At 39.0% G+C, this 16,100-nt stretch overlaps 1 protein-coding gene across 1 annotated transcript in view; it reads left to right on the top strand.

Annotated features, from left to right (window-relative positions):
• Window positions 1–16,100, top strand: part of dmd (dystrophin) — a 401,891-nt gene that overhangs the window by 317,880 nt on the left and 67,911 nt on the right. Inside the window, exons 67-69 of the mRNA XM_032505885.1 lie at window positions 2,651–2,714; window positions 5,874–5,937; window positions 14,758–14,793. Coding sequence (XP_032361776.1) covers window positions 2,651–2,714; window positions 5,874–5,937; window positions 14,758–14,793 — 164 coding nt within the window. The remainder of the gene's footprint in view (window positions 1–2,650; window positions 2,715–5,873; window positions 5,938–14,757; window positions 14,794–16,100) is intronic.

Below are 16,100 nucleotides of genomic sequence, written 5' to 3'. Positions count from 1 at the left end.
GGGATAAAAGGCTTGATAGTTAGTCAGCCAATCTGTCAACTCAGACTGGGTAAAAACCCAGCTCAGCCCCTCAGCCTCAAGACTTCTATCAAAGAAAGTTGAGATGCCTTTAAGCTTCCAATGATTCCCTTTTTAATACCAAAGCTCTGCATACAAGCCAGAGCTACATGTGTTGTCTGGGACCATTGGATCATTGAACATTGTGTCATTGGCTCCTCCAAGGATGGTCAGGATGCTTCTAGCTGTCAAGTGTTAGTACTGGGCTGACAGCTGTCTTTTTATGTGAATTATACATCAGATTAGAAAGGCTTAATGGAATAAAAAAAACTGCATAGTTTGCTGAAATCGTGCAATAAATGGTGAAAGAGATATATTTGACAAAATAGGTTTGGTTCAGAAGTCATTCGGGTCATTCTGTCCTACATATTACATCCTCTAAGTTTGTGTGTGTATTTTTATGTCAATTTAAGTATTAAAGGCAGAGTTGGTAAATAATACCAATGTGAAAAAAAATTCAACATTGTTTGAAATGGTCTTTGGTACAGCCCGATAGCTGTAAATAACATCTGGGCTCTAAAAAATGAGTGAAAAAGATCAGTCATCTGTAGCTGGTGTAATCCTGTAAAGACGCTCGCTGCCTCGCAGAGCGCTTGGAAAGAACCAATCCTGTGTAGGAGCCTGAGCTCAACACGCGTCTCTGCAGCATCGCCGTCTGTAGTAAGAAAAATTGCACAAGTCTGTGTGTGGGTGGCAGCCCCAAAGGGCAAGGGGAGGGGTTAGAGAGGCCCGAGCTGATGCTGCTTTCAAATCTTGCTAGCTTTAATATATATATATATATATATATATATATATATATATATATATATATATATATATATACTATATATTTATGTTAGTGTTAATTTCGTCGGACGAGACAAGACTAAATATGTTCGTCAACAACCTTTTTTCCATGACTAAGACAAAACAATGACGAGATAGCACTAATGTCCAGAATGTGTCATAACTATGTGATTGATCAGAAATAATCTCAGAAATGATTTATTTTTAAAAAAAAGACTAAAATGTTGACTAAGATATTTAGTTTTCTTCTGACCAAAACTAGACTAAAATGACAAGACTTTTAGTCGACTAAAACTTGACTAACATAAAAAGATCTGTGAATGATTAAATATGACTAAAGCTAAATATATATATATATATATATATATATATATATATATATATATATATATATATATATATATATATACATACTCTATATAAAATATCATTCTACATATTTTGGATGTTTTAATATTAATACTGTACAATCCTTAGCATAAAGCTAGCATATTTGTCCACTCCCATGTTTATAAGAGCATTAAAAACCTGCAAAATATTCTTTCCAAAGTACATTTAGAACAGATAAAAAATGTACGATTAATTTTTTGATTAATCCCAAATTAACTATGGACAATCATTTGGTTAGTTGCGATTGCATATTTTAGTTTACTGACAGCCCTAATAAACATATACAAAAAAGCATGAATTCACTCATGTAGTACTTCATGAACTATCAATAATGCACAAGGATTAAAAGTATGTCATGCATGACTTAAAGCTGGAACAATGTTAATTCTTATCTTTATATTTTAATTTGCACTGTTTTATGTCTTAGATTCTCATTTTGTATGTTGATATATATATATAAATATATATATATATATATATATATATATATATATATATATATATATATATGTGTGTATATATATATATATATATAATCAACAAACAGACTTTTATATACATAAATCAAAGAACAAAATGAGAATCTATTATTTTTTTATTTTTTTACTATTGTTGGGGTGATCCCAGATTTTCATTGCCAACGACTGCTTCTCTGTAATTGTTGTGGATATGATAATGAAGAACTTAATACTTAAATCATTATCTCACACCAACATGAGTGACATGTGCCCATCATTCTTGTGGATGTGATTTCTTGTATTTGTTAGGAGAATTGGTCTCATTTACCACAGCTGATGGAAGCAGACCCCAATCTATATTCTATAGATCGGACTGCATTTATATAGCACTTCCATCCAGAGCGGTTTCCATTGGTGCACCCCTTTAACCCCTAAGTTCTATGAATTATTCTTTGTTGTTTTTTAATATCTGTTAAACACATTTTGCTGTTGTGTGAGGTTTGTTGACATTGCTTAAAAGAAATCAGCATTTATTTTCATTATGACATTACTTATTCTCTTTCACACTTATTAATTCATAGTATGAATATGGATGTGCAAATATGACTTTCCCAGTATTTTTATACTACAAAAAAACAATCTTGTTTTCTACTTGACCTCTTATTTGTCTTAGGTTAAAGATAGAATTTTAATGCCTTGGCTTAGCCCCACCTCACTGTGTACCTGCAGAGCCGCGTTGATTAGCACAATTATCTCAACCCCATCTAGATAGACAGCTCATTTAGAGCTGATGGAGATGCATAGGAGCTGTATCCTCTCCAATTCCTTCACTACAAATTCAATCATCTCTTCCATGCATGTCTTTGTCCCCCTCTCACCTTCCTCTCGCTCCATCTGCCCATTACTCTTTCCTTAAGTATATAATGATTTCATTTAAACTGATTTCTTCTCTTTGTCAGATCTCCATCAGTGAACATCTAAAGCAGCTGACGGACGCTCACAGGGACTTTGGCCTTCTGCATGGTGAGTAAAGCATACTCACACACACCTACCTGCATACATCAGGCTGTTGACAGTTAACGAGATTCTCAAGTTGTGTATGTGTATGAACGAGATACGACAAAATGTGTCATTATTACTTATCTACCTCCTGGCAGCATCACTTAGTGGCACTCAATAAGTGACGTGTTGGCAAAAGATGTGACACAGTTACATGGCTTGACTGTCAACAGAATAGTTGAATAAGTGAAGGGGGAAAGAGTATATGAATCCTATAAGACTCCATCTCATCTGCTGCTACCTGAGCCCATGATGGTGTTTCGATCTGTTTATGCAGCTTGTTTATTTTAGTTTTAGTTAGTTAGTTATTTAGGTAGTTTTCAATGTGACCCAGCGCTCAACCCAAAATAACCAAGGCTCTCAACTGCATCACAGTCACATGTGGATTTCAGTCCCTTATTGATTGTTGCATTAAATGAAAGAGGTTGGGTTGTGTTTTTCACCAGCACCAAACAGAGGAAGGGATGCATTAAATACTGTGGTTGTTATTTCTAATAAAGCTGCAAGCATTAGCGGGCCCAACTAACTGGCTTGTTATTTACACTGTGTATTTTAGGCCAATTATTATTATCATTAGCAAAGAACATTACATGTTAATTTAGAAAATGTAGAAAGGCACATATTTTGTGTTATGAGTTATTAGTTATGAGTTAGTTATAAGTACACTTCAGGAACCCTAGACAACATTACTGGCAAACACATCAGCTAGTGAAAATGAAGCAATGTTCATCTTCTATATTTTACTGCTTCTATGGGACTCATCATTGTGACCTACTTACCTTAATTATCAGTATCTCATATTAGCATGCTCATTTAGCTGTCATTAAATCTTCAAGTGCATGTTTAAGACAATTTCAGTGGATTGTTATTTTAAAAGGGACAGCCAGAGACAGAGATCCAACTCCTGGAGCTAATGTAAATTAGCTAGATAGCTAGAGCTAATAAAACCTGCTAGCCACAGTTGTCATGTCATCCAACTGTGGCAAGAAATTAGAAGTCTGTTTTTGTTTAGCTCTGTGTAAAACTGAGGACATATTGTTTTTGTGTTTTTTTGAATTACTATGAATTTCGAGTGACATGTGTCTGCGGTGTTATTGTAAACTGTTCTGTGGTCTAATGAAAAGCTTGAAGGTGTAGCAACAGTAGCTCATTTTGACCATTTGCTAAGCAGGGCATGGTGAAGACTATCGGTGGTTCATTCATTCATTAATATTTCTTATACAGGAAAGTTAAAAACATTAACATTACATTACAGTATAAACTGTGAAACTGGGTCTAACTCTGCTCTAAAAACTGTTTTTCAGCAGGTTCTTGTCCTGCAGAAACATAAAACATTGAACATGGTTGCAGAACGTCGGGACAAACATTTGTACAGGACATTGATATGGACTAGACAAATTCGAACAAAACTAAAACAACAATACAGTTTCGGCACATAAGGACACAGACATTAATACAAGACATCAGCATTGGCTAGACAAATACAAACAGCAGGGCTGTAGTACTCATTTTCCGTCTTGGATTCAAGTCCGGATTTAAGACTGTTTTTCTATGGACTCTGACTTGTTTCGGTCTCGGCCACTGGCCTTGCCAAATATGGCTTTTGGTTTTGACCGGGTCCAAGTGTCCTTATTATGGTGATAATATTACTGGAGGGAAAGTGAAACCCAAAATGATTGTCTTGAGACTGTCATGCATAAGACCTTTTTTCTGTCCTGGATTCGGTCTTGACTCTGACCGGAACTTCTTTGGACTCCATCTTGATTTGGACTCGACTAATCCTGGTCTTGGACTTGTCTTGGACTCGGCAAAGGTGGACTTGACTACAGCCCTGACAAACTTGGACAATACATGAGCAATTAATGTGTGCAAGTGTAACTGTTAAGAAGAATGTTATTTGCTGGAATTGCTGGAGTATCTCCATTACTTAACATCTATTTTCAAAGGAGCAGAGATATTATTTCTCCAAGAACAGCATCTTTAATAGACAAGAATGGCACACAAAAAAGAACAAAAGCAGCCACAAGCATCAGCTATCACTGTTTCTCTTGTACTTTGTGTTGTTGTGCTGTGCAAGGGGTACAGCTAGACTTAGCATTCAAGAGGCAAGTGACACAACATAATTCTTAGTAACATTGTGGATTAATGATATTTAATAGTGTAACATTGCATTGCAAAATTAACATGTTTTTTTAATTTATGGATGTCCACCTGGAGCCACTCATCAAACTGCTAGCTGCTTTTTCTCATCAATTATCTTTAGTTTAAATATAGCTCATCTGCAGAGTGTATAAAAGACCACAGATACCAAAAGAAAACAAAAGATCACAAAAGATCACAAAAGATAACAAAAGACCACAACATCACGCATACGCTCATTGTGGTGATTAAAATGTATGAACCACAGGAGGCTTGTAAGAAAAAGAAAAGAAAAGCAAGAAACAAAAAGTGAAATTAACACTTCAGATACAATAATAATGCTATATTCAGTCATGGTGAAAAACATGGCAACAAATTTCATGATACCAAGGGACAAAACCTTGAATTATCCCTTTAGGAAAAAGGTTTTTTGGGGAAGACACACTATTCACAGTGTCACATTTGTTCATATATAAATTTTCCATCTAGCTTGATGATGGAGAGAAAGCGCTAGTAATGGGTTTATAATAAAAACAGCAGTGATGATGATGTGAGAACAGTTGTCCCACAGCATTGTTTTTAATTGCAGCAAACTTTACCCTTGGGGCACAATAGCGCTTATACGGGTAGTTTCAGCCAAGCGATCCGATTGGTCAGAGATGCATTCCAACTGTGTTGACAATTCCCAGAAAGCACAGTCTGCTTTAATGGTTGGTGTGCCAACACTTGTGGGCATAATAAGTAAGATAATTAGCAATATTTCTTTTTTTCCTGCTGTTTCTCATTATTGTGCATATTGCTTTTAAGAAAACTTTTCATTACACGGGATGTTTTGGTAACTGCTGCATACATATTTCCTGGTTGGGATTAGACCTAAAGGATGTTGATCCTGCAGTAACATGTGTGTGTATGTGAAAAGTGTAATAGCTTGCAGGCCCTTTGAATGATCGTTGTTAATAATTGACCCTTGTTTCTCCGTCTCGGCAGGATCTGTAGAGAGCCCCTTCGAGCAGGGCATCTCCCCAAACAACGTGCCCTACTACATAAAGTAAGTACTGACCACAGAGCACTGGTCAGCATTTCTTTTCACAGCTTTTAATGTAACAGTTCAGACCTAATCAGTTAGTACTAGTTCTAATGATGTTGAAAGATGCTTGACACTGGCTAATGGTCTGGTTAAATGTTGTGGAAGGAGCACACATTTCTAACTTGAGCACTAACCTTTAAACAAACTAAGTAGGGTGTGCTGTGCATGCATTGACATCTAAGTAAGTAACTGGCCAGCCAAAGCATTTGAAATAGTTTGAAAAATGTGTTGGTATAAAATCATCACCGAACACTTACGGCTATCTTGCCTCGATCCTTGCCTCGATCTGGGTGGTGTCAGAGACTGCTGTTCTGACTTGATTGCATGTATGAAAGGTGACAGAGTGGAACTGATTCAGTGACACCGACTATGGAAGCAGTTCACCACTATAGTCACTGTGTCGGCAGACAGCTCGTTGGTTGGTTTATCGGCAATGCCGATTGTGACATATTCTACAGGATCTCCTGGAATGAGATCTCTGTTTACTCCTAGTGGTTACAAAAATTGACAATAGAAATAAATGCAATATTACAACCATCTTTTCAATATAGTCTTTAGCAAAAACAATTTAATTGTCACAACTAGGTTCAGGCTTAGACCTAAATGCAGAAAGCAGCAGGGAGCAGCAGTTTGTATGAATATTTTAATGAAACCCAAAGTAAATAATAAAGAATAATCCAAACACAGGAAAAGCCCAGAAGCACAGAGATATCCATGAACACAGAAATACAGCTAGCACAGGCAGAGATCTCTCATAAAGGACTGAGAACGAATGACTACAAATCCAACAGACACAGAAAGCAAACAGACGAAATACACAGGGGTAATGAGGGCAGTAACGAGGGACAGGGGACAAGAGGGCTGGGGACACACATTAGGGCAGGGCTAGTCTCGCTTTGCCAGACTATCCACCAGCTGCGGAGCGGAGAAGCGTTGGGCAAGTCCACATACCATTCTGGGATGGGAGAAAAACGTGCTTGTGGCATTTCTTTAAACCAATCACAATCGTCAACCTCAGCACGGAGCCGCTATAAAATTGCCTGAAAGGAACATGTACGTTCAAAAGATCTTATCCCTTGTGTTGTCTTCCCGTCAAAATTGAAATTCAACCAGCCAAGCGATCCGATTGTTAACGCTTTTTGTCAATTTTTTAAAAACCTTTTCTTACTTTTTTGTACCTTTTTGAACACTTTTGATGTTTTTTCAATGTTTGTCACTTTTTTGACATTAAACACTACGTAACGCTATCTTATTAACAAGTTTTAAAGTTATTTTTGGAATTTATGATCAATAAAACTAATTTATAGGAAATGATACCTAATGTTTGAGTTAGAGATCAATCAAAATCAATGAAAGTAGAGATTGGTACTTGCCAAAGAGCGTTATTTTGGGTAGTTAAAAAGAACATTGATATAGGAAAACGGGTCAATTTGACCCGAGGACAACATGAGGGTTATTCGAGAGTCATTGATGTTATGGATTTGTTTTTACTGCAATTTGTTGACATCTGTTGACATAATGTTATATTTTAGTATATTTTATTCCGTTTAAAGGTTGAATTAGTCAACATTATTGAAATGTCGTATTGACATTGCGGAAATTTATGCTTTTGATAAAAACAACAGATAAGCTAGCTGTCTCAATTTACCAAGCCGAGATCTGAGGAGAAGTTAACCATAGTCCTCATAATTGCACCGGAGTTTAAAATTCCAATACAAAGAAAGCAGAAGGAAGCGGACATCAGCAAAAGGAATTTCCTGCAGCACTGGAGCAATCCCGGAAGTGGAACGTTGAGGAAATAGACTAGGGCAGGGCAGACAATCACATAGGCAGAATAACACAATACAGGAAGTATAAACAAGACACGACACAGGAGAAACAGAGACTACTAAATAAAACAGGAAATAATGAAGCATGAAACCTATACAAGGAAGAAACTATGAAAAACACACAGAGAACACAGAAAACCATGGATAAATCATAACCAGGAGCAAAGAAGTGAAACATTAACACAGGGAATGAATGACAATATAAAACAGGAAACTAAATGACATGACAGTGGGAACAATACAAGGACTGATAACACAAAGACAAGGGTGAGCCAAGCAAGTAAGGACTAGAGACACATGAGACATGAAACACAAGAACAAAGAACTCAAAAACTGTCAAATGAACAAGGTCAAATGAAAATAAACTTAAAGTCCAAAGACCAACTGGGCTAGAAAAAGACTGTGACGTGAGCTTGACCTATCAGTGGGTAAAGGGTGGAATCTTCTCCTTTTTTATACAAAGCAGCAAATGCTGTACTTTTCAAACTCACCAAGGCTATTCCTTCTCCTTATGTCTATGGACAGACCAAGCTAATTTCATTGTCAATCTGTAGTTGACCTTAATGCATCCATTGCTGAATAAATTTAGTATTGTTCTTTACAACTGTGACTTAAAGTGCCCAATGTAAGAATACAGAGGACCTCTCTGTTAGGGATCAACTTCTCAATTTCTAAATATTTCAGGAAAGATGGACTAGATGATTAACTTCCATGGCCTACTACATAAAGTAGTCTAAGTCCACAACGTTCCATTGCCGTCTGAAATTCTGCCAAATTTCACTCTTTTTATCCGGATATCTTTTACCTTCAGTTTGGTTCAACTCTGGTTTCCGCAGGGTAAATCCAGACAGCTTGCTCGACTACCTGTCCAATCGGAGTTTCTGTTGCATTACTAAAACATGTTCCACCAAAACAACTTCCTTCCTGAGGCTATTTTGCAGCGGCACTGTGGCTTTTCCCGGTTCTTAGCGCCGCCCATGACGACTGTGATTGTTCAAAAGTAATGCCAATTTTTTTCCCCCATCCCAGAATGTTGTGTGGACTAACCAGACCCTCCTCTGCAGTGCTGTGGAGGAAGGTCTGACAAAGCGAGACTTTATCTAAAGTACATAATAGTTATTCAGCTTTTTTTGTACTTAACAAGCCTTAAAACATCATAAAAATAATATTTACTGTAAATAACTGTGAACCGAGTAGTCTGCTCCATGAACTTGAGTGAGAAGGCAGAATCGCAACACACCCCTTCAACTCCCAGAGTTATCCTTCCCATCTAGATCCAGTGCTACCACATCTTTCAATTACTATTAGTATTAGTCCTTTTGGTGCCTTATTCCTGTTTTGTCTGGTAAATTTAGCTTACTGCAAAGGCGGCTAAAAGCAAAGGTTACGCCGGAGGTGCAACGTTACAAATGGCTGGTGTTCTAACTGAGGTGTCTTGTCTGTTTCCTGACAATTCGGTAAACTGCCGTTAGCGTCCTTAGCACTTAGAGTTAAGTGCTGACCGGGATGACTGCTAGCTGGCTGGGGGCTGACTGTCGATATGTCCCCGGACAGGGGCTGTAATGATAGTGGATGGTTACTAGCTGGCTGGGGGCTGACTGTGGATGTGTCCCCGGGGCTGTAATGATAGTGGATGGTTGCTAGCTGGCTGGGGGCTGACTGTGAATGTGTCCCCGGTCCAGGGCTGTTGTCAGCTCTCATCCAGCTCTCATCCCAACTGAAGCCTTACAGTGCCGAATCATTGATTGGAAAGACCTGGTGATGTCAATTTTAAGGTTTTAAATACCCAGACTCATGTTAACTTGCCCCAACAATCAGCACCATGGCTTCTTTTAAGCAGTTGTCTAGAAAACTGAAACTGAAAATTGTTGACGCTCACAATACAGGAGAAGGCTATAAGAAGATTGCAAAGCGTTTTCAGATGCCGATATCCTCTGTTTGGAATGTAATTAAGAAATGGCGGTCATCAGGAACAGTGGAAGTTAAAGCAAGATCCGGAAGACCAAGAAAACTATCAGACAGAACAGCTCGCAGTTGTAGGATTGTGAGAAAAGCAAGTCCAAACCCACGTTTGACTGCACGATCCATCCAGAAAGACCTGGCAGACACTGGAGTTGTGAAAAACCATTCCACTATAAAGAGATACTTGGACAAATATGGTCTTCATGGAAGAGTCCTCACCACAAAAATTAGCGTTTGAAGTTTGGAAATGAACATATAGACAAGCCTGATGCATTGAGGAAACAAGTTCTAAGGACCGATGAGGTTAAAATGCTTTAAATACTTTAAATACTAAAATACTTTTTGGCCGGATGAGCAAAGGTACGTTTGGAGAAGAAAGGGCACAGAATTTAATGAAAAGAACCTCTGTCCAACTGTTAAGCATGGGGGTGAATCAATCATGTTTTGGGGTTGTATTGCCAGTGGCACAGGGAACGTTTCACGAGTAGAAGGAAAAATGGATCCAATAAAATTTCAGCAAATTGTGGTCGCTAACTTGATGCCATCTGTGAAAAAGCTGTAGTTAAAGAGAGGATGGCTTTTACAAATGGATAATGATCCTAAACAAATCTCAAAATCCACGGTGGATTACACCAAGAGGCATAAACTGAAGGTTTTGCCATGGCCTTCACAATCTCCTGACCTCAACATAATTGAAAACCTATGGATAGACCTTAAAAGAGCAGTGCGTCACAGACAGCCCAGAAATCTCAAAGAACTGGAAGACTTTTGGAAGGAAGAATGGGCAAAGATACCTCAAACAAGAATTGAAAGACTCTGGCTGGCTACAAGAAGCGTTTCCAAGCTGTGATACTGCGGGGGGGGGGGGGGGGGGGGGGGGGGGGAACAAGGTATTAACTCCGCAGGGGGCCCAAACTTTTGCAGACACCATTTTTTTGTATTCTGTTATTTTGAAAGTGTAAATGATGGAAATAAAATCTAACTTTTTGTGACATATTATACAAATGTCTAATCTGTCATTTGATGCCTTTTGGAGATTTTTCCATCTTTTCTTGGCTTCTTTATGCACATTAATACAAATTTTTACCTGGGGTGCCCAAACCTTTGAGCCCCACTGTATACATTTAATGTTACTGATGAATTTGTGGGTTAGCCCAGAGTTGTGAACCATGGTCAAAACAATCATACTAAAAATAACTTCTTATGTCTCATTCAAATGGTGGTTAACCACTGAAACAATTTTGGAAACATTATTTTAAGGTACGAACAAATCTTTGGTGTTGGATCAATCCACATAGAAATCAATCAATGTCAAAAAATAAGGTCTCTGTTGTATTACTGTGTTGCAAAGTGGGATGTTATCAATGACAAAACGATGCCATGTGGCAGAAAAAAAAGTTGTATTACGTTTACTGAGTGGAGTATCAGTAACAAACTAGTTTCCCCTTTAACCCTTAAGCTAAATTTAAGGGTGACTTACTCTCCTGTATTTAGCAAAATGATCTTCAAAAGTATTTACATTATATTACAATCACAAATTGATTCAGTTGGTCAGGACAGTCCTGATGTTTTATTTGCCACCTGGTGAACCTGTTCAAATATGCCATTAACCGAAGCAGTCTCTGTGGGCCGACACAGGGCTACATCACACAGCACACACTTCCAAATAGAAGGATTCTTGCAGAGCACACAGTACCGCTGCCCCTTTGTTGCAGTGCCCCTTTGTTACTGCTGACCTAAGTCTCTCAAATGAGAAACTTCCCTCATCCACAAGGCCAGGGATTCTGGTAAGCACTGTGCCGATCGGCAGACAGCTCTTCCATGAACTGGATGTGAGACATGGGCACTGACTCCGATATCACACACATCTCTTTGTGCAAAATATAGCTGTTGGTCAAGCTATGTCAATGAAGTGGTAAACCAGTGTCCTGTGACACCTGTTTGACCTTTTGTGCATGGATGTGCTCATCCTCACTGCACCGGTTATCTACGTCAGAATCTGACAAATCTACCGCAACATTGCCTAGCGACTCACTAGAACATAATGAATCCGAAGCATCCTCTGTGCTGTACAGTCGTCTTGTCATCATGGTTTAGCTTTTGTGTTGTTCTGTCGTGCAAATCTGTGTTGTCTTTTGTAAAATTAGTGTATGTCTGTTATGCAAATGTGTTGTTTTTGCGTGTTTTATTGTAATGAAAGCAAATACGCTAGTACTCGTATTTCCCTCTGTATACGCTAGTACTCGTATTTCCCTCTGTGTACGCTAGTCTCGTATTTCCCTCTGTGTACATTCAAAATTCCAAAAGAGATGTTGATTGGTGGAGAGCAAGACGTCATGGACATTTAAATTTTGAACCAATCAGCACACGGAAGGCGGGTCACAACCATTGCTAATTGGCTCAGAGGAAGCAACTATGAGTTTTCTTCACGAAGCAATGCTGCAGAAAGAGATGTCGTAAGCACGTTCACTACAGAGCCTCTGAATGACCGATTGAGAACAATGTAAAACCATTGAAAAGAGAATCTCTGCTTTCCAACTTTTTTTAAAACATTGATAGGATTAGCAGTTAAAAAGTTATTAAACATCTTAAAACGATAGCTATAATTAGCCGCAGGCAGGGGTCTCGGTCTCGGACTCTTTATTGAAGAAAACAAAACGCCAGATGGAAGTAAATAGAGCAAAGTTGCTCAGAAAGCTACTGCTTGCACTAGCATGTTCCCAGTTTGTTAGTGTGCAGCTACAGCCCTGTGAGTAGTCTCTACTTCCTCAAGTTTCTAGCACCATGTATTTTCAACTTAAAGGTATACTTCACCGATTAGCATTAAGCTTTGTATTAGTAGACGAAAAAAAGTGCTTCCCTCCCTCATGCCCCCCTGAGACAAGAGACCTCTGTATTGTCTGTCTGGAAAAAAAAACTCTGATGATAAAAAAACATAATTTAGCGTCATTAGAGGCATTTTTGCCCAGTAGCTTTGGACTACAATCCAGCAAGTTCCGCATGTTTTCAACCCACCCACAGGGGGTTGGACTTTTTACCCGAAGCGAGCAGAGTGTCAGCCATCTTGAAGCTACACTAACAGGCTCTCTGTTTTCAGCAGCAAAGTTTTACAGTTATGTTCATTCAAACTACTGCACATGTGTACCAACGGGATACATTGGTACAGATCGGTATTACAGACATCGACGGCGGTGTACGCAGAGTGTTCGATCATTAGACAACAAACTACCTACATCCAACTTTAATGAAACTCCCAACATGAGTTCAGACACTGCTGTGTTTTTGTTTTTGTGGAAACATGGCTGAACAACAGTGTACCAGACTCAGCTATCTAGCTTCCAGGGCTGCTATCCTTCCGAGCAGATGCTGCTCTGTCGGGTAAGACTTTTAGAGGTAGGCTGTGTTAACTCGGACATGAACTGGTGCAGAAATTATCCAACTACAGCTAACCGCTGGTGGAGTTTGTGACTGTTCGATGCCGACCATTCTACATTCCACGCAAATTCACGACTGTGTTTATACCCTGTGTTTACATCACTCCCAGCGCTAATGCTACCATCGCGAACTTTACAGAGCCTATAATGTGTGTGCACTAAATGTAGCCTGTCTCATATGCCATTTTTATATATTGTCTTTTTTATATATGACAATAAAACACACTTGAGTTGAATGCCTCACTGTCTGTCTATATATGTAAATGGTAGGCGTGGCTTGTGAGTGGACTCTGAGCAGCGAAGCAAGTGCATTCTGGGATTTGGTGTCTTTCATCCACATAAAAACACATTTTCTGTCTTTTCTTGGCCCAGAAGGCACCAATTTTAATTTATTTTTTACATTTCTACTACATAAGTAGTAGAACTCTTTGTGTCATTTAATTGCCCCCCTGGGGATGAATAAAGGGATTTGAATTGAATTGAATTGAACACCTTTTGATGTGACCAGGGCTTTATCCTGTAATTGTTATATTGTTACCGTACCCACAGTGGCCTACATATGACATAGGCTTAACTCTCCACCTCACATTCTGACTCATTGGTCATAATAACCCCATAATGTAATTGACATCAAGAAAGCTCATATACTAGATTCATGGATGTATTATAAGACCTGGATGCAACATTAATGGCAAAGCCTCATCCATTCCTATGAGAGTTGCTCAGTGGCGCATCTGGCAAAAAGGTTTCTAAGCTTCTGTGATATGCGTCCACTGAATATGCGCAGTAGTGTTTGTCACGCTGGCCCTATCCGCAAAAGTCTGAATAGAAAGAGTCAAAACCGACCTTGTTTACAGTTGGAGGTGTCCCGGCAGCAGTTTTACAGTCTCTTTTACAATGCTGGCCTATGAGGAAAAGGGTCCCAGATGGATTTTTATGTTGCAATACCGCCAGTGACCACTGGACTAGTCTATCCTCGACAAAATTGTGCAGGATGCATGTCTTTTCCACCAGTGTCCTTCCGCTTTCTTTGTGTTGGAAGTTTATGTGGACTATGGGTAACTGCTCCTCAGATCTCGGCATGGTACATTAAGACAGCTAGGTAGACTATCTGCCAATCTGAGTTTTCTCTCGCACAATTAACTTTTGAACGTACACATGTTCCACCAAAACAAGTTCCTTCCTGAGGCTATTTTGCAGCGGCTCCGTGCGGAGCTTAGTGCCGCCCATGGCGCTTGACACGCATGTTCTTCTCCCATCCTGGAATGCTTTGTGGACTAGCCAAACCCTCCTCCGCAGCGTATGGATATGGTCTGGCAATGTGAGACTACCACTGGACAAAATTAGCTGTTTGTGTAGGCCTGAGAAGATTGCATGGGCTTGGTAATCAGCAACTAGCAGTTTGGTGTGTTTGAGTTAACATTTAATGACTGAGTGAGAGAGATTCCAAGTTTGACGTGGAATTAACTGCAAGTGAGAGAAATGCACTCAACTGATGAAAAGAGAGAGAAGGAAGGAGGATAAGAGAAGTGACAGATTCTCCTTTCCACATACAGTGAGAAAGATGGACCTGACCAGATGACCAAGACCCTGTGAGTGCCAGCTGACAACACACACACACACACACACACACACACACACACACACCACACACACACACACACACACACACACACACACATACTTCACTGTACAAAACATATGGATTTGTATCACACGCATGCATACTAATACAAACACAACATGTGAACACCCAAACATTGCACTCATATATGATTGTTAAACATGTTAATAACAGCCTGGACTGTTCTTCTTCAATTACTCAAGTACTGTATTCAAGTACAATTTTGAGGTACTTGTACTGAACTTGAGTATTTTCATTTAATGCTGTGTCAAACTTTGACTTTACTACATTTAAAAGGGTGATATTTTATATTTTACTCCACTACATTTAATAATCCAATGACTTGCAAACATCAAGTGACAGTGGCCATTTGGCCTCAATAATAAGTATTTTCACTTTAGATATTTTAAAGGTTCTGTACTCGACATCTAGAACATTAATATAGCAGCAAAGAAATATTTGCTATGTAAAGACTTAGTGGTTAACGGCATTGTGAGCAGAGAATGAAGTCACACTCCCTCTGCTTCTCTGGTCTTTGTTTTTAATGACTCAAAGGCACAAAGGGATGGACAGTCCATTAAATATACTGGGGATTTGTTTTGTATATCCGATTATTATGAATTATTTCTAGGCTTGAGTACTTTTGATATCTTCAGATAACCCATAATTGAAATATAATACACAGTAGGGAAGGGAGGGATATTTTTTCTGTTCTCAGCGTAGATGGAGGGCATAGCACTGCAGTGTTTTATCATTACACTTTACGGTTAAATTTTATCCTGCATGCACAGTTTTGTAGCCTAACATTGTTAAAACAGATCAATTTATATTGGGAGAGAAAGGAACAAGTTAGCGGACTGCAAAGTTGCCCTGTCTCTCTCTCTGGTGGCCTGCTGTGCTTCGGAGCCTTTGCTATGCCCTTTCTTTGGCAAACCTATTTTATAAAGTCTATGGGCGAACACAATTTGCTTAAACATTATTGACAATATAGTTTTCTGAACTGTCTGTGAAATAGAAACGAGAAAGCAGCGCCAACGTAAATGACAGCAAAACGCAGTGTACACTTTTACGTTGAGTTGAAATTGAAACACTGCTGCAACATTAACATTGCTTTCCATAAAGAGCAGGTGTAGACCAGGTTTTTACAGAAACCTAACAGTTTCCACCAAGAGCAAGCACTAGGCGACAGAGGCAAGGAAAAACTTCCTTTAAGAGGCAGAAACCTCGAGCAGAACCATGGCTCAGGGTGGGCTGTCATCTGCCTCGAACGGTTGG

Source organism: Etheostoma spectabile, chromosome 24 (assembly GCF_008692095.1).
Source record: "Etheostoma spectabile isolate EspeVRDwgs_2016 chromosome 24, UIUC_Espe_1.0, whole genome shotgun sequence".
NCBI lineage: Eukaryota > Metazoa > Chordata > Actinopteri > Perciformes > Percidae > Etheostoma > Etheostoma spectabile.
This window is presented reverse-complemented; position numbering and strand designations above follow the sequence as displayed.